Raw genomic sequence first — 19,093 nt, forward strand, 5'->3', positions numbered from 1 at the left:
CAAGTTTGGTTCATTCAAAAGATTGTCTCGTTAGAATCATACTGACACCACTTTTAACGTAAACTTCGCTCAAATAAGCTACATAATTAGGAAAAACGGAAATGGTCATGCTACCGACCAGCTCATTTCCCGCAACAGAACCTATGATGTCACATGAGCTAAGCTCTGCGATTGGCGGAGGCTGGCAGAAGCAGACGCAAATTAGGTAGAGCTTACAAACTAGACGAACGAGCGATTTGCGCTTAAATTTATGGCACATTGTTTACAAAGCAATAAGAATGATGGGACAAACAGTGGAAGTTATGAAAGCACATGTAAACATAGAAGTACTGATGCGTTCTGCTGTTCGTACTGCGCACAGCATGCTTGGTTTAGCTGCACAGCACTACGGGGCTTGGGGTTGTCTCAGACGACACTGGCCGATTGACGCAAGCAACGGTGTCTTACGTGACCCCATTTGTCGAGCGAGCACTGTTTCAGGGAACGGATATTTTCTCCCAGAACAAAAACAAGCCAGGTTTAAATGCGGGCAAAAACAAACCAAACGCTTGCCACGGTATGGTGGCGCCATCTAGGTTACGGAACGTAAAGAAACGCGGGAACAGACCAACACCGCTGTACAGGGTGGAGACAACCTTTGAACGGTCCCGTGCCGCCGCAATTGGGCCAACGGGCTCAACGCGTTATTCTTTTCGTTTCCCACGAGACCTAGCAACGCGAAACAGACAATATGATTCAAACTTCTTCAGTAAACCGCGTTTCGGCGATAATTTTAGCGCGGTTTTGACACAATGACTTGCTTCGGCGGCGAGCGAGCAACCGAAAATGGCGGCGCCGGCGTATACGTGTCTCTACCCTGTACGGCGGATGCGTGAATGAAGGTACTCTAGGCTGCAGAGCGGTCGGTTCCTGTGATGTCATTTGGGACCACGAAAACGCACGATTGAGCGGGAAAATCAAAATTTTAACCTAAATTATTTAATTTCTCAGTGAATAAAGCACCGTTTGTATCCGGACAAGCGCTGGGGGCACTATGAAACACGAAATCTTTCGAATAAAACCAACTTGCATTTTCTCTTCATGGCTCCTTTAAGCAGTGGCGATGCCACATCCACTTTCAAATGAGGTCTTTAGGATGTCGCAGAATCTTGCTTGTGCGATTGGCACCCACTGACCAAAGCCATTGCCAAGACTGGGTGGGAAGCGTAGTGGGGCTTCTAGTTTCGTTTGATCATATCACTTGTATGCTAATGTGCATGCACTTAACACACTGACAAGTATGTCTTTAGTGTTTCCTTTTATTGCGTCACTGCCGCCAGAATTGGGGCACTGCTGAAGTCGTCATCATCATCATCGGCCTATCTACGTCCACTGCAGGGCAAAGGCCTCTCCTGTAGATCTCCAATTATCCCGGTCCTGAGCTACGACCAATTTATCCCCGCAAACTTCTTGATCTCATCTGCCCGTCTAACTTTCTGCCGCCCCCTGCCACGCTTGCCTTCTCTAGGGATCCACTCTGTTACCCTTAATGACCAACGGTTATCTTGCCTTCGCATTACATGCCCTGCCCACCCCCATTTCTTCTCCTTAATTTCAGCTAATATGTCTTTAACACACATTTGTTCCCTGACCCACTCCACTCTTTTCTTGTCCCTTAACATTACACCTATCATCTTCTGTTCCATTGCTCGCTGGGTCATCCTCAATTTAAATTGTAGTTAAGCGGAAGTCATGTAGCGCAGAATTTGAAAGTGTTTCGATAATTCTGGGGTGTTTCGGTTAAAATAATGCATTTGTGGCTGGAGTAGAGATGAGCGAGTTATCAAAGTCTAGTTATTTGAAATTGACCAAGTTTGTACTTTGTGTTCATAGCCTCTTAAAGTATCACATAAAACTTGCTCCTTGCTGTGACAGGCTTATAGGCCCTCTCAAGTCATGGCATAATCGTGCAATGAATGAGTCTCAATGCCACCTTACAGTTCCGAGCGAGCCGATCCTGTTGCAAGCGGAGGCACTGACCCCATCCAGCATTGCTATTCAATGGCGTCCACCGGTGAAGCCGAATGGCCACCCGCTTTCGTACGAGGTACGCTGGTATCGTGATGGCAGTATGCACAAGTGGCACTCGATGTCGTACCTGTCGGCACCTGACGAGAGACCGCTCAGTTACCGGATGCTGCTCAAGGACATGGCACCCGCCACAAATTACAACATCCTGGTGAGCCTGCATGCATGTTCGCTTTGGTGTGCGTAGGCAAAAATGTTGAGCAATTAGGTCACCTCCCCGCTTCCTGCCAAAAGAAGCACTAACAATGTAGTTAAAATGAACGCCAAATGTAAATGTTGCCACACACCTTTTGAGAAAGCTGCCACATTCCACGCAGTGGTCTAAAAATTGCTCAACCTGCGGTCGTGCTCTTTTCTCGCTGCAAGAGTAATGAGGAAAGGGCACGGGCATTTATGCAGTTCACATGTACAGAAAATTGAGATGGTTAGCACACAAAAGACAGTGCAAGTGTTGGAAAGGAACAATGCTGGCCTTATTTTTAAAGGATCGGCACGCTTGTGGGGTCTAAAATTCGTGCAGTGGTCGTTTTCACATACAACATACAAAAGTCTATCATGGAAGGTTATCAACCACCATAAAGTTCTGAAAGAACACCCACCCAAAGTAGAGTGATATCAAGTGAAAAATACAGAATGGGCAAACTTTCGGGTCAGGTGCAAAAAAACTATGAAAAGGTGGCCGCACCGCCAACCAAAACTTGAGCTATCAAGAAAAAATTCGAAATTGGTGGACTTTCGGTTCAAGCGCGGAAAGGACAAATAAGTGACCGCATCTACACATGAATAGATGATTTGCATTTATTTTGTTCACTCATCGGTGCTATAGCCATCGAGGTTACAGGGTGGGCGATCTTGGTGTTCTTTCAACAAATTGGATATTTCACCTGTACAGGTGGGTGGGCGGTGTTTCAGGGGAGGGCGCTCTCTGGGAACTTTGCAGTACACTTTTTCTACATAGTACGAATCGGGTCTTTATTGTTCACGTATAGGTGCTGATAATCCTTTGCACATGGAGCAATAATTTTTCGGGCTGTAGCTCTTAAATACCCCTGAGCTGTTTCTAGGCCAGGAAAGCAACAGTGCCACAGTCCCAACAGTCCCATGCACGCCTTGCATTCGTGCTGCCATTTGAGTCAAGCTGATTGAATCGATTGAATCGAGCGGTATGATTTGGAATGGTTCTATGAAAAAGGGAACACAGCCAGTCGCGAAATTGCTTTGTGTGTGTCTATCTAAAAGGGCGTGCATGATCACCAAGGTCCCAAAAATTTGTGCCATCCAGGTGAGGGCATACTCCAGGAGAGGAGACATGCACAGTGACAGCGAGCTGCTTTCTGTGGCCACGTTCGAGCTGCCAGGAAACCTGACGCTGGCACGAGTGACGTCACGCGAAATCGACCTTGCCTGGACGGCACCCAATGAGCCCATCATACTGAGCCACAGGATAGAATTCCTCAAGGTGAGACTACTCGAAGGGCTTCAAAAGAGGAAGGCTGCGTTGTTTCAAGTCAAGTTTGTGTTTTCGAAGCTTGGCAACTAACTTCGAGTGCACAATAGCACACGTAGGAAAGTGAATAAAAGCGGGACATGAGTTTGATGCCTGCTGGTGTTTTGCAATCTGAAATGTCATTAATAAGTTAAAGAAAGCATTGTCAAATGATGGCAAGAACGCTGACTTTGGGTCAGCGGATGGTAGCTGGTTTAGGTTACGAACCAGACAGGGTGTGTCAAAAGAATTCGTTGTTATGGCAACCAAACTATTTTAAACCACAAGGTTGGTTGACACAACTAAGGCTACGACAGCAGTTCACGCACTTGAGGCTAAAATTTAATTAATGCGGAATTTAAATGCAATAACAATAACTTTGGTGTTTGAAATGGGCGTTCGAAATGGTTCCTTGCCACTGGTGCCACCGAGGTTTAATGAGCTGCAAAATTAGTTCCGAGCGGTGTATCAAAAAACCAATTCTCTTATTGCACTCACCAGGGTTCGTAGTATTGGAAAATATAAAGATTACAGTTTTATGAATAACACTGTTTTGTCCATTGTACCTCCGAAAATTACTAATTATCTCTAATTACCTTGGGAACTAATTGACTTGCTAAAAAAAAATTGCATATTTGAATTGAGTGGGAAAAAAAGCAGCAAGACTGACGAGTTTCACAGAGTTACTTAAAAATAAAGTTAGCCTAAAGTGGCTCTAAAATACATTTAAGACATAGTGAGCCAGCCAAAATTTTGAAATTTGTGTTAATTAACCGAAAGTTTGAATTATCTGAGTTTGCATTATCGCGAGTCTACTGTATAGGAAGTTCCCATCCATACATGGCCTGACTCTCTCTCCCCATTTGAGTCCTCCTCCACAATAGTGGAGGATGCTCTCCTCCTCTCTCTAATGCACCTCCTTGTCTGCCACTGCCTGTTCAGCCGCACACCTCCGAGTGGCGCTACCTGACGAGCGAGGCAACCGAGGCCAACCGGACGTACATCTACCCGCTGCGCAAGCTGCAGCCGCGCACGCCCTACTCCCTGCGCATGGTGCTGACGTACCGCAGCTCGCTCAACGACAGCTTTGCCTGGCCCCCCGAGGGGCACCACTTCGCCTTCCACACGCTCGCCGACAGCCCTGGACGGGCCTCCCCGCCCGAGGTGTCCACATTGGGCAGGGACCTCTTCCAAGTGCGCTGGGACGACGTGCCCCGCAATGGCGGTGAACTGCTTCTCTATGAGCTCCAAGTCAGGTGGGAACCCCGTGATAAAATTTCCCCTTTGTTCGATATACATTCTATGTTCCCCTTAAAAGAAGTGGTGAACAAAAGCTAATCCAGTCCCTTGCAATAAAAACAAAAAAGTGGGGATCAAAATCTACTCCGGCAGGTTTGAAGAAGTACTGACACGAAATTTTCGTGTTACAGTTTTTTCGCTGCTATGGAGGCCTACCAGCCCACTGATCACAGAATGGCACATTAGACGGTTGATTGCAGCATAAGCAATCATTTACGGCGTCGTTTATTCGTGTAAGTTTCAAGTTCGACAAGACGAACACCGAGCGGCTGCCATGGCAGGAAGGCACCCCTGATGTCACCATTCTTGTCGCACCGCTGCCAGTCTGGACGCGCGCACGCGCCCAGACCGGCTGAGGTTTTAACCATCCCCACGTGCCCAGGCAGCATGACTTCAGTCCCAAAACCATGACATGACACACGGTGTCGCAGCACGCGCCAACCGCAGCCAGCATGTCAGCAACGTCACGGGAGCCCCGACATCGGCAGTTTTGGGCAAGGAGCAGATGATGGCATGCTGGCCCGCTCTGGGCTTTCTCGTGCAGGCAGAGATTAAAATGGATTTAAAACACGTTATACTGAACGGTTGCTGTTGGAACTTGCTGGGAGATATCTCCTGATAAAAAGGAAGCATTTTACATAGTTATCTCAGCTTTCAAATTACGTGTCACCTCTTCTTTAAAGCCAACAAAAAATAAATGAAAAGGAAAAGAGGCAAATGTGCGAAAGTGCCTTTGCCTGAAAAATCAATTTGTAGCAAGAAAAGAAAAAACGCAATAACAAGAAATGAAGAATCTGCCACACCAATCTATGCCAAGATGGCTGCACCTCCTTTTGGATAGTAAGTGTTGCGCACAGAGCTTTTGACAGGTTAGGCGGGGGCTGTTGAAAAAAGTAAGTGTAGAAAATATGGGTTGAAGGTTACTGAGTTCCCACATTACACAATAAATAGACCATGCACTGCCATAACCTCTGTAAACCATTTTTTCTAACCCGTGATGAGAGCTGTGGTCATTTTCACTCCTAGGTGACCTGTCAAAAGTGGGATTTCATTACACCTGTCTTATAGTTAAGAAATGTTGGACAAAGTTCACTTTTCAAGTGGTGAGGGCCTTACCAACACTACAGACGCATTACCCGCATTTTTTACTGCTGCTAATGCATTACCTAATTGATGACAATATTCTCCCTGTATGATTATAGAGGTGCAACTTGGATACTCCAATGCACTGCCTACCTGCTGAAATTTTAGTAGTGGCGAGATCATGACAGTGAATTTTGGAATAGTTTCATGATTCATGCGAATGAAAAATTGAATATACTGTATTTACTTGATTCTTAGCACCCCTTTTTTCCACAACTGCGATGCCCAAAGTGAGAGTGGCACTTAGATTTGAAAAACATAAGTTACCCTACCCCCCCACCACTTTTTTTCGTGGCCGCATCTCGATGAGACGGGTGCAAGGAACAATGATTCATTCGGCAAACATTCAAAAGAAAAATAGGTACAGACACTCAACCACCTTTTATGTCTGATACTCAGTCAGCCTCACTATACTATTTGAGTCCACTGTGCCACTTGGGCAGCCGCTCTCAGCATCGCCCAGCAGGTCTTCTTCTGTTCCGTTGAAGTGGTTTGCAATTGAAAATTTTATAAATTACTTGGCCACAACGACAACTTAGGTCTGTTTTGACGCGTCTCAAATCCACCTTGCGATGTTTGCTTTGAAAAGGGGGTGCTTAGATTCGCATGCAAACTTTTTTTCCAATTCGTCCCCCCCTGAAAGTAGGGGAGGGTGCTTAGAATTGAGGGGTGCTTAGAATCGCAGAAATACAGTACTTGGAAAAGAGGGCTATACTTGTGTCATATATCCATCCTTCGGAGCACCTCTGTGGCAGTTTCAGCAATGGTGGAGTGCAGAGCACAGTGACGTCACCAGAAATAGAGAAAACAAAAAAGGAGAGGGAAAGCTGGAGCTATAATAAAAGGCAGAAATGCGATTCTTTTTTGACGCTTGGCACTCCACTTTGCACAAAAGGGTTTATAAGATACAACGGATGACGCAGGTTGGTGCCCCAAGACAAACTGCACAAAACTGCGAGTGCAAGTAGGTTAATGGCTTCCCTTTCGGACCTTTCAGGAGTGTGGACTCCATCGGTGAGCAGCGAACAGGTGACACCGAACAGGCCTGGATCACAGCGTACAACAGTAGCGCCAACCACTGGATCATCCGCGACCTTCCGGCACAAAGCCAATACGTGTTCCGAGTGAGGGCCCTAAATGAGTTTGGCGAAGGAGAGTTCAGCAGTCCCAGTGAGCCGTTCACGCTGCCGGAACCTGGAGGTGAGGCGTGGGCTGCCGCTGAAGTACACTGCTATTATTTAGTGAAAATTTCGCAATTTTATCATTTTTGGAGAACTGTGATTATTACTAAATCTATTATAAACAATGTCGTGGCTTGCAGCCATCGATAAAGTTAATCTACGATTCCACTGGCGCCATTCTAATTTTTTTCAGTCGCAGATAAAAATAAATTTTTAAACTTTAAGTTGCGGAAGTGTTCCAGCATATCGCTGTGGCACGAAAGAAATTCGCCATGGGCTTTAATTCCGCGTACAGTTTCACTGTTTTAAGGCTGAGATAAAAAACACTTACGTACATAGCAGCATATTAATCAACTAGATTTAGGGGAAATACCCGAGGTGGAGTAACTTTCTGAGAAGGAAAATTTGACATCCACCTCAGTCGTCATCGGCGCTACAAACGGCTAGCCTCCTGGTTAGCCCAGTTGGTAGAGCAACTGCCGTAGATAGGCGGTGGTCGTGGGTTCATATCCTGGACCAGGACAAATGTTTTTTTCAAGTGCAAAGCTTCCGAGAAAGCTGTACAGCTTTTCTTTGTAGCCGTACGGTTGCATTGAGGTGGATGTCGAATTTTGTGTAGTAGCATATTATGAGTCGGTCATGCTGTTGAGAATATAGAGTTGGTAGTTGAGGACGCTGTGGGTAAATGCCATTTCAACTGATGACTTTACAACACCTGCCAAGGTAAAGCCTTTGGGTGTAAATATCGTTTTCCATTACAAAAAAAAAAACGTTACTATAAACTCATTTAAACATTTATTCTTGCACTTGTTAACTTACTCTATAGTTGCAATTTTCCATTGTATGGTCTGGGTAAATGAAACGTTATGATGTCAATTAGCTGAAAAATAATTACACATTGTCACCTTTTCTTCATTTTACCTCTTTGCAGCTGTAATAGGTCTCCAGTCCAACTCTATCAGAAGCATCATCGTGTTTGTTTTCTTGGGTATTCTTCTCTTCGCCAGTGTTCTTCTACTATCTCTCTACATTGGTAAGGAACTCTCAGCAGCTCTTATAAATTGAACGCACGTGCATGCTCAAAAGTGTTAACACACCTACATTCACGTATTCATCCTTTCAGTCTACAAGAGGCGGCAAAAGGAAAAGAAAGTTCTTCAAGACAATGTCCGTGATCTTCGACCGGACCTCGAACTGGCCACCCTAAGCGAGCTGCCTCGCAATGGGAATTTCATTCAACAGAACAACGCTTTGTACGCCCTTGGGTAAGACTCTGTGACCCCTGAAACTTATGTCCTTTTTCACATATGATTTATACCCCTGTCACAAAGCAGATCTAATGACATTTAGAGCAAATGTCATTCGCACTAAATGTCATTAATTCGGCGCTACACTAGAATACGGAATGACGGAATGAGTGAATGTCAGGGCAGAACTTGTCTTTGGCAGCAGTGGCACCTTATGCCGTGTTTTCCTGTCGCACTTGGATTGATTTGCGCCAGACTTTGTGTCGCGTGGTGGCAAGCTCTCGAGCTGTTGTAAGGATCAAGCAGTTTTTGTAATGTCCCCGTAAGCCGGAAGTCTCCCAAAACTGTTTGCTTCCTAAAGGGTTTCTGCTATTTTTGTTATGGTTGGCCATGTGCCATCGCTCTTGTATTAATTCGCAAAAAAAGTGGCGGTCATAAAATGCGAAGGAATTTGTGAAGTGGCAGATTTTAAAGCGAAAGCTTTCTCAGTGGGACCAATGGCGTCCTGTTGAAAAACTAATGCATTTCCCCATAGACCGGTTGGTCGGCCGAAAAGCTCTGACAAGATCTCTGGACACCCGGCGTGTGCTTGAAACCGGGTTTCTATTGTGTCAAAACGGTTGCGTGAAGGTTGCGAAATAGGAACGGTTCTAGATAAGACAATACACGCATCGATCATGAAGAAAGGAACGCAATAGTATACCTCTATCTCATAAACCACGTATCGGTAACATTTAGTAGATCGTTCATAGACGCGTTTACATAATGCGCGTAAAATCGTTGCGTGAGTTCGTTCTTCGTTTCCGGTTTGGGTCTTTGAAGGTTTGCCGATCGCTTGGACGCACTTTCAGCAAAGGTCGGACGCACCTCTAGCAAAGTTTTTGATGCACTTTTGATTCAGTTTTGATGCCAGAAAGCTTTCGCGCTACTCTCAACTTTCTATAGGAATGGATGGTAAAGTTATTTAATACTGATTTCTCTCCATATTGCACAACGTAGAGACCTGCCCCTGGACGAAGAGCTCGCTTCTGTGCCCCTCATTGAGCGGGACCAGATAATACTGACCAAGTTCCTGGGAAGCGGAGCTTTTGGCGAAGTATATGAAGGAATAGCGCACAACCTTGGCGGAGAAGGTGTACCGCCGGCCAAGGTTGCCGTCAAGGTATGCATAATTTGAAACCAGAACCAACTAGCCTGAGTTCGAACCTTGGTTAGCATTAAGGTATGCTTACGGATTAGTCCCAAGTGCATCTGTAATGTGCTGTAGTTTTCCTTTCAAAGCACCTGCCGGCGCATGCAAATTTATGCTCTTTTCTTTTGTACACAGAACCTCCGGAAGGGGGCCACGGAACAAGAGAAAGCGGAGTTCTTGAAGGAAGCCAAGCTAATGAGGTAGGTTGTGCACAACTTTTACTGTTTCCACTCCTCCACTTTTTGTCATACACATGTTCACATTGTTGAACACCTCCCCAACTTATTAAAATAAGAAATCCAGCTCATATCCAAAAGCAATGGACCTGTACATGGTTTATTGCTACATAATTGTGATTCGTAATTTAAGCCAGAAAATTAATGAAATAAATAAGTAAGGTGTGCATAACGTAATGCTTCGTATGTGCACATTTGGAAACCTTTTATTATCACTAAAAAAGAGGGGGAGATGCCTTGATGTCTGCATAAATCACCGACTCCATCTTGTGAATGTGACCCTTTTTTTTCCAGCAATTTCAAGCACGAGCACATTCTTCGATTGCTCGGGATTTCTCTGGACAACAGCCTTCATTTTATCATCCTCGAGCTAATGGAAGGAGGGGACCTGCTGTCCTATCTGAGGAGCAATCGCCCGACCGCAGTAAGTGATATTTATTTTCTGACCTTATCTAGCATGATTCTTTGATTTGTTCTGCAAGCGTTAGATAGGGATATTGCTAAGTGCGTGACTTGTTTATTTGTTTTGTGACTTCTATTACGATAAGAGTCATTACAATTCCTTTACTATAATAAGTCCACATCTCCATTCTTTTGCATTTCAAAGGGTTCTTGTTAGTTATTATTTTTTATTCTTGCTAACGGCCTAATGAACCAGTCAAAGGGTGAGGTGGGTTTGGTTTTTCACCACCTTCTTTTGCTAATTTGTGTTTGTGGGGGAAACTATAGTTGAGGCATCTCCACAAGGTGAGGAATGTGCATACTGCACTAATGCTAACAGACGCACTCTCTCTCCCTTGTTTACATTAAGGGTGAGCGGTCCCCGCTGACACTCAACGACCTACTCAGCATATGTGTGGACGTCGCCAAGGGCTGCAAATACCTCGAGGACATGCACTTCGTGCACAGGTGACCATTCTGCGCTTTTTAAGTTTCATTCAATGTCTTCATGTTTCATACAAAACTCACTTTTTTCACTCATTTGAATTCACTATAGCTTTTACTGCACGTAAAAATGTCTCTGAAAGAAGTTCCCAGTTTGTGGGCTTTCACCAGTTGGGTATAGTCAAGATAAATTGCTTTCGTTCAGACTGCCGCAATGAAGTCAACTTTGTCTTCTCGAACAGGCAATCTGTGCTTTCCGTAGACAAGTACAGACCGGAAGAGAACAAACATTGTGATGAGTGTTCTTTTATCATTGCTTAGAGGAATGCGCACGTGCGAGCAGTCCTTTATAAGCTGCTTTGAGCTGGCCAGCTAAACTCTCCAGCAAAGCCTTTCCTATCTTGTCTAGGAGTTATAAGCCTTCAGAGTTCCACAGAATGTGAAGATTCCTCATTCTGTATATTTGCTATTCAGACGCAAAGCTGTGCACTGCTTTTTGCTGTTCCCATCTCCCTCACAGGAATTACGCCCAGCTTTCTTTCCTGTTTTTAACAGCGAAGATGTTTAGCAAATCATTATTTTTCGTGTCCGCAATTAAAAATAGCAAGAAAATGCCAAACATGCGCACATGATCGGTTGCCTCGAGGCGTTTGCCTGGCAGTTTAAAAAACCAAGAAAATGCCGAGTGCTCGTGTGTGCGTGCCTCGCGGCGACCGCCTAGTGTCTCTGGCACATGTTTGTCAAGCCAAGCATACCCACTTGGGGAGATCGGCCAAGGTTGGCAAAAAAGAAAGAGAAACCGTCCAGCGTTTGTCGTAATCGTGGCAACGCTTGCTCGGAGCAAGAAAGACACGTCATTGCATACGCTCCTTCGAGGTGATGTCCAAGGATTATGGCTTCCAAAAAATGAAAGAAGCTCGCACTTATAGCAACAATGATGGAGTACAGGTCATTGTGGCAGCGAAGAAGGAGCAAATCGGCTGCAATCATGGACTTAAACAGTCGTGATGGTTGCGAAGGTTGCGTGCAGCTTCGCTACGTTCAAGTCTTGCGCATTAGTGTGAGCTTCTTTCATTTTTTGTTGTCCACATAGCTATAAGCAAGTTATCTTCATCCTTACAAATACTTTTCTGTTCCAAGGTCCCAAAGCAAAACGAAAAAAGAAGGAAAAATATCTTGCCTGGCTCTTCAGAATGCAAAAATCATTTACCCAGAGAATATTGAGTTCCGAGTCAGCCAATAGGCGAGCAGCAAACCGTAAAGCTTTCCGGTGGTTTCAAGTGCACCTGAAGATTTCGTACTGGCGTCGCCGTGTGGTCACAGGGATCTGGCGGCGAGGAACTGCCTCGTGTCGAGCACGGACCCTGCCGAGCGCGTGGTCAAGATCGGGGACTTCGGCCTGGCACGCGACATCTACAAGCACGACTACTACCGCAAGGAGGGGGAGGGCCTGCTGCCCGTTCGCTGGATGCCGCCGGAATCGCTCGTCGACGGTGTCTTTACCAACCACTCGGACGTCTGGTCAGTTCTGGGCTCCCCGTGAACTTGTTTAGCAAGAACTCAAGCTTGTAACTACCGTATTTTCGTGCGTATAACTCACACCGAAAATGGGAAAATTTCAGGGGTGTAGTAGAGGTGCAGATTAGTATATGCGAGGTATTTTCTTTGGTGCAGCTTCTCTGCAATGCGCGTTGTGCCATGATGCCCCTATAACAGTAATAGCGACTTAGCCACTGCTATCCCGTTGACAGTGCTTATTTTGCACACACAGCTGAACAATATGCCAACTTGAAAAAATGTATGCGGCAAGTCATCTAATTACGTAGTCAGCTAGGTAGGTTCTTTTGCATAAACAAATTTTAAATGTTGCTTGAGCAGTAGCCTTGGTCCATCCTTTTATGTTGAAAATATGCGGGCAAAAGCGGAGATATTTTTTTTTATTCGCCGACGGAAAGGGGTGCGGGTTATATGCAGGGGCAGGTTATACGCGTGAAAATATAGTAGCAGTAGGTGTTGAAAAAGTGTTCATTCGAATTGTCAGTTTATTAAAAGGAAGGACTTGCAGAAGGGGCTAGATTCCCTGCTGCATAATTTTAATTGCAAAAGTGTAACTTAATTGTTCATGAAAGCAACATCGAAGAACCTGACTGTGCAGAAATAATGCCCATGCACTTGCTGTGTTTGTTTCAATTCATTAATAAAAAAGTTTTGTTATCTGTTACCTATAAAATTCTTAATTTCGCAATCTTCTGGTGGAAAATTCACTTTTGTTGGTTCAGATGCACTACTTTTGTAAATCTAGGGCCAATGCAGCTTAAATCATAAAGTGATTTTTGTTGAATTCCTTCCCTCTCTCAGTAATTGTTTGTGCCACTTGGTGCAGGGCGTTCGGTGTGCTGCTGTGGGAGGTGATGACCATGGGCCAGCAGCCCTACCCTGCCCGGAACAACCTCGAAGTGCTGCACTACGTTAGGGAAGGAGGCCGCCTGGACAACCCGGACAACTGCCCCGACGACCTGTGAGCACTGCGGTTGCTCTGTCAGTCAGACTGGCCATTCCATCCATAAAGCATCTGTAAAACTTCACCTGCTCCACAATGACTGATGAAAAATCTCTTTATTAATAGTATCGTGTGCGTGTACTTGTTTTGAAGCACGGTCACAAATTTGCCATCAATCACAAAACTAGCGGAAAAAATTCACCCACAAATTGGAATGGGCATTAATATGCTTAAAGGAACCTTTACAATAGTACTGGCTGGACTATACATTTTGTAAATACAGCGTGTTCATATGGCACCGGTGACAGAACAGGTATATGGAAGTGGGCAATTTCCCATCACCCTCCATTCCGTGCTTCCTATCACAGAATGGGCGAGGTTGAATTTCAGGTGTGAGTAGGACTGGATTTTCGGGATGCTGAACCATGGTTTTGCTACTCCTAATGTTTGCTAATTAACTCAAGAAATACTGAGCCTGGTGCGTTATAATATATTTCAGCAAAAAGAAGGGCACTGAAAAAAGAAATGGAAACTCAAACGCAAAAGGAAATAATACGTGGCAAAACACTTCGTTTTTTTTTAAATTTCTGCCTAGCATTAGCCATTTCCTTTTAAAACAAAACAAGAAAACTGTCAGTATCGAGTGGCAGCAGGTTACATACACCCTGTGGTAAAATGGTGGGTTATGGGATGACATGCAAGTATTATATATCTAACCTTTCTAGCTGTTGTGTATTGTGACTGTGACCGCTGTGTTTGGCGGCAACAGGAAAGACAGCAACGAACATGTGACGTGTGGCCGCGCCACGTGGCAGCTGTGAAGTGTTTTGGAGTGGTTTTTACGCACTCAGTCAGTCGGTGCTTGTACAACCCAAGTGTGGCCAGTTTTAAATAAACGTTCGGGTTCCTCAAGCCCACGATATGTAACACTAGCCCTCCCTCCAACTAGAAACAAACTGCATGTTAAGTATTCAGCAATATTTGGAATTTGTTCTGAAATGCCACCAGTTTTTAGTGCACCAAAAATGTGCATGCAGAGGTTGTCGATTGTGAGCATTGACTTTTATTTTTTTCCTCATTATTTTTCTGCAGGCACGACCTGATGCTCAGGTGCTGGTCCTATAATCCGGAAGGCAGGCCCGATTTCGCGTTTTGCTTGGACACCTTGGAGTTCCTGCGTGAGAAGTACCAGGCCTTTGCGAGCATTGCCACAGCTGTGCACAATCACAACTATCTTGGACAGTCCTTCACAGGTAGACACCGTCTCTTATCTTCCCACCTGATCTAGAAGGAATATGTCAGAATTGAATTAACTACGTAGCGTGTATTTGTTGGGCCGTTTTGATTGTCACTGTTACATCTATCTTGGCATTCGTGTAGAGAATATAATATTAGCCCGTGCGAAATAATCCTTTGGAACAACGCGGCTAAAAAAACTACTAAATTGAATATTATTTGCCTTTCAGCCCTGAATTTTTTCTTTCCAATGTAAAATTTTTTTCTGGGTGTTTCCTTTTTTAATTAGACCCTATAAGCCAAAAAAAAACTGAGCATGTGATGCAAGTAATTAACAATTTACAAGCGTGAGATCTAATTAGGTCATCACGCAATTAAAATTTAATTACGGCAGAAAAAAGGTTTTTGCTTGTTTTCCTGAAATTTGAAAAGCAGTAAGCCCACAGACAAGAAATAAGTCTCTTAGTGCAAGTATTTTTGGATTTACAGCCATGTCATCAAACTAGAACTTCGGTCCTTGGGGTCACCCTGACGTCAGTTCGTCCTTACTGCAATGCCTTCCTCTTTCTAGCTTTCAGCTATAGCAAAAAACAAGTAATGATAATATCTATAAAAAGAGGCATCCTTGAATAACTATTTCCCAGAAAACTAGCTGTTTTGGTTTTGTTCTCAAATTGCTAGAAGTCTTTTGGTTCATGTTCTAAATAAAGGATGCCAGGACTGAAAAAGTAAATAACTCAGCTTTTTTTTGCAAAGTGTTTTAATTTAACACATTTGCTTTAACATCATTGCCTTTGATGCCACAGGACAATACACCACCACAGGACCAACCCTTATCACTGATGCATATTAGAGGGACGCATCAATTCAGCTTGGTACACGTGGCGCTCTCAATTATATCATCATTACGGCATGCTTTCTCTTTTACATCTTGCGTGTCCTTTTCTTCGCCACAATGGTTTCTTTACTGAGTCACCTGCTTACGCGCATTGCAGCAGCCAGTTTGTCTATGGGGTATGATCGACCTTGTCTGCTTTTTCCAGCAAAGCAGATACAGAGAGTTATCAGTGAAAGTAGCGCCAAGCTGGTTTATGACAACTCAACGTTTGCCTGTAGAATTACTTCGCGGCAAGCAGAATCATACTGTGGGAAAGGACGTTCAAGAAAGGAGAACAGAGTTGCCACTCCCAGTTTCGCCTTCTTCAACCAGGGCCAGCACAAATTGAAAACTTATTAACCCCAGTCTAGTGCTGTCCAGTCTAGGTGGCAAAAAAAAAAAAAGGTTAAACAGAGTTTGATGAATAACGCAATGAAAAAAAAAATTTCTGCAGTGGCTTTTTGTGGGTCAGGAACTGCTGGTGTTGCACTGCCGCACTGTTCATGCACGGTCCTGCGGCTTTCACAGTCACTTCCTTCGAAACTTTACGAAAGGTCTCACAATTTTTTATAGAAGCACCTTATAGGCACCCAAAGCTAGAAGCCACACTCAGTTTAATTTATTTTTTGTTTCTGCTTTGCTTTACGCAAGTTCCAGCTACTCACCGCAGTGGCCCAGTGGCTAAGGTGTTGTGCTGCTGGGACCAAAGTCGCGGGTTCGATCGTGGCTCTTGTGGCTGCTTTTCTGATGGAGGCGAAAAGCAAAAACACCCATGTCAATACTTCTGTGAATGTTAAAGATTTACAGGTCGTTGAAATTAATCTGGAGCCCTCCACTACGGCGCGCCTCATGGTGCATTAAACCGTACAATCTAATCGGTGTTCCAGCTACACAATTTTCATGGTCTGTACACAGGTGCCACATTGACAGTATTATCAATCCTTCAAGTATTGTCACTGTGGCGCACCTTGTACTTTCAAAAGTTACCCAAGCTTTAGGAGATGTAATTTTAAATTAACGTTTAAAATGTACTTTTTTTGGGCGAGGTTTGCGCCAAAAGTGGCTGACGCTTTCAAATGCTAAATTTTCTTCGCCAATCCGTCTGCTTATAATAATTTTCACCAGTTCCGTCTTGTCAATCTGTTGTGTGTCTGTGTGTCTCCCGCCACCGTTGTAGGTGGCATTGACAATTTGGGTTACCAGGGAGAGCGGTACCCACCACCGGTCAGGTCACCGCAACCAGGTAGTCGCTGCCGCTTCGCTTCGACCCCTGCACTGCTATTTACACTGCACCTCGTAGCACGCACGCACGCACGCACCACGCATGCTCAGGCCGTACACCCACCCCAAGGCTGCTGCCGCTGCTGCCGCTGTTTGCACTTTTGCACTGTCTCACTGGTCCCATGCACCACCTTTGGTTCCACAAGCCGGCTAATTGACAAAGAACATGTGCCTTGTGAATGCACCTATCAGTGATGGAGCTTTCTTTTGATTAGCATCCAAGGCCTGTGGCTACCTCAGGATGGAACTGGTGTCACTAGATAAGAACCTTATCTAGTGACACTAGCTGGAACAACATTAGTGAGACACTCTGTAATGCATTGCTGACACCCCTAGAGGAATGAAGGCCTGAGAAAACATTCCTTTTATTTTATCCGTAAGCTCTTACGCGCATTGTATAATCACTGCTTTCTAAAAATACCCAGAATTATCGAATGTAACTGTACTTGGTATTTACTCAGTCGATAATCCTTGCCATGAAGATGGTATGTGTCTAAGGGTGCACAGCACAGCCTTCATTGTCTATGGGGCGTCGGCATTGCCTATATCTATGCATGCGTCGTCCTTTTTCTCTCTGCTCAACTTGTTTTATTGGGAACGGTAAGGAATGGAAAGGTTTGAGGGCTGCAGGTTTGAAGCCACCAGCCAAAGGAAAAATAAAAACTTGATAATGTAACAAGTGTTGCATCGATTGGCTTGTAAAGAACGGCCTGCTAAAAATGATCCCACATACTATAGCACTACAGCTGTACTTAGTAATGAATAAACTACAATGATACTTAATGTTCATGAATCACGATATAACATTGTCAGTGGGATCATTGTAGCCTTGGATGTCACAGCCATGTTAATTGCATTTAATCGTTATTTTCTCGTACATAGTGTGCCATTATTTAGGAGGCACACACTCTAGATGGAGCTATGAAAGCTTCAAATTCTAATACCATCGGGGCTAAATAAACTACCGCGATACTTAGTATTCATGAATTACGATAAAACATTGTCAGTGGGATCATTGTAGCCTTGAATGTCACAGCCATATCGATTGCATTTAATCATCATTTTCTCATACATAATGTGCCCTTGTTTCAGAGGCACAGACTCCAAATGGAGCTGTGAAAGCGTCGAATTCTAATACCATTGAGGCTAAACTGAGAACAGTATGGTGCTTTTAAGTACCACGCTGCTGACCTACCTACTGAAAGTTGTTGGGGAATCCTCCTCTTCGAATTCGGGCAGTTATAGAATGAAATGTATTGTGCTACCGTTGGGGAGTGATCTTTATGCAATTCCATATGCAATAAAGTAGAAAGAGATTTTTAAAGTGGGAATGACTTTTGAATTTCCTGAAGGTATCTGTGAAAAGAACAAGTTCAACGCGTTGAAGAATAAAGTCATTGTGCCATGAAATGCAATGAGTAACAAAAATGTGCTTGTGTTTATTTTAGTTCTTCTGTTGAAATAATGAGTATGAAAGTGTGCAAACAGATGTGTTGCATGATTTTGGCATGATGTTTATTGGAGTGTGGAAAACTTGGCATGCGTGTCGTGGTTGTCGTAACCTACTTGTTACTTACTCATGTGCTTTAACGTTTCGTCCCTTCATCGCAAATGCTTCATTAGTTGCTTTAACAGCTTTTAGGTGCTGGATAGGTGGTGGTGGAGGTAATACTAGAACAATGCCATTTGCAAATTGTGATTCTACTGTTTTTCTTTTTGTGATTTGTACTTTGCATTCCGTACCTCACTGAAGCCAAGATATAGAAGTACTATTTTCTTTATTAACATAACAAAATTGTTGATAAATATTTCAAAGTTGGTGTTTTCTAAATTAATCAATACCTATCACTGTTGTGTAGTCATTAGGTTCTAGCTAGATTAGCGTAAAATAAAGCGTTGCTGATGGCGTGCACCTAAAACAGCACACGTGAATGGCAGACATTCACTTGCAGTCATGATAATTTCGCCAGCAGGTCATATGCAACCCATTTACGACATCCCTCAAATTTGGTGAGAAGTGGGAGGGAAGCGATGATAATTGTAAAAACAGGACGTCCCTAGGTAAAAGTGTTTCAGTCAAACAGGCTCACACTGCAATCTTCGCAATATTTTATTTACTAATGCAAAGCTGATGTACTCTTTCCGTTCTAGGCCCTAGCAAAGTCTTGAGCACTCCAGAGCAAAACTCCCTGCTGTTCCCTACTCCAGAGTCAGACTGTTTGAGCATCTCCAGTGACCCAGCTGCAACACAGGTAATGAATAGTAGCTCTGTTTGAAGCTACGTTGCAAATATATGTGTATACGGGACAGCACCATATTCATGGAATCTCTGGAGAGACTCATGGTCTGGTTGTTTGTCAACGTACAAATTTACATTTAGTTTCGAAAGACCTATTTGTGACTATAGTTCATACCACAAGCTCCGTGCAGCACTGTGGAAGCTACATTGTTGTCAACAGCCCG

The 19,093-nt window shown here is 44.2% G+C and overlaps 1 protein-coding gene across 5 annotated transcripts in view; it reads left to right on the top strand.

Moving 5' to 3' along the window:
• Sev (receptor protein-tyrosine kinase sevenless) overlaps window positions 1-19,093 on the top strand; it is a 149,324-nt gene that overhangs the window by 126,169 nt on the left and 4,062 nt on the right. For 2 of the 5 annotated variants that reach the window (XM_077683976.1, XM_077683978.1), the window contains exons 30-43: window positions 1,980-2,218; window positions 3,350-3,526; window positions 4,496-4,809; window positions 6,993-7,195; window positions 8,108-8,209; window positions 8,300-8,441; window positions 9,423-9,585; window positions 9,751-9,815; window positions 10,146-10,275; window positions 10,663-10,760; window positions 12,060-12,257; window positions 13,120-13,254; window positions 14,329-14,489; window positions 16,527-16,592. In XM_077683976.1, coding sequence (XP_077540102.1) covers window positions 1,980-2,218; window positions 3,350-3,526; window positions 4,496-4,809; window positions 6,993-7,195; window positions 8,108-8,209; window positions 8,300-8,441; window positions 9,423-9,585; window positions 9,751-9,815; window positions 10,146-10,275; window positions 10,663-10,760; window positions 12,060-12,257; window positions 13,120-13,254; window positions 14,329-14,489; window positions 16,527-16,592 — 2,193 coding nt within the window. Of the gene's footprint in view, window positions 1-1,979; window positions 2,219-3,349; window positions 3,527-4,495; window positions 4,810-6,992; window positions 7,196-8,107; window positions 8,210-8,299; window positions 8,442-9,422; window positions 9,586-9,750; window positions 9,816-10,145; window positions 10,276-10,662; window positions 10,761-12,059; window positions 12,258-13,119; window positions 13,255-14,328; window positions 14,490-16,526; window positions 16,593-18,781; window positions 18,883-19,093 lie in introns of all 5 variants that reach the window. The other 3 variants (XM_077683977.1, XM_077683979.1, XM_077683980.1) reach the window with 3 other exon arrangements.

This window comes from Haemaphysalis longicornis, unplaced genomic scaffold (genome assembly GCF_048455015.1).
Source record: "Haemaphysalis longicornis isolate Haplotype H1 unplaced genomic scaffold, Haemaphysalis longicornis Haplotype H1 scaffold_9, whole genome shotgun sequence".
NCBI classification, from domain to species: domain Eukaryota; kingdom Metazoa; phylum Arthropoda; class Arachnida; order Ixodida; family Ixodidae; genus Haemaphysalis; species Haemaphysalis longicornis.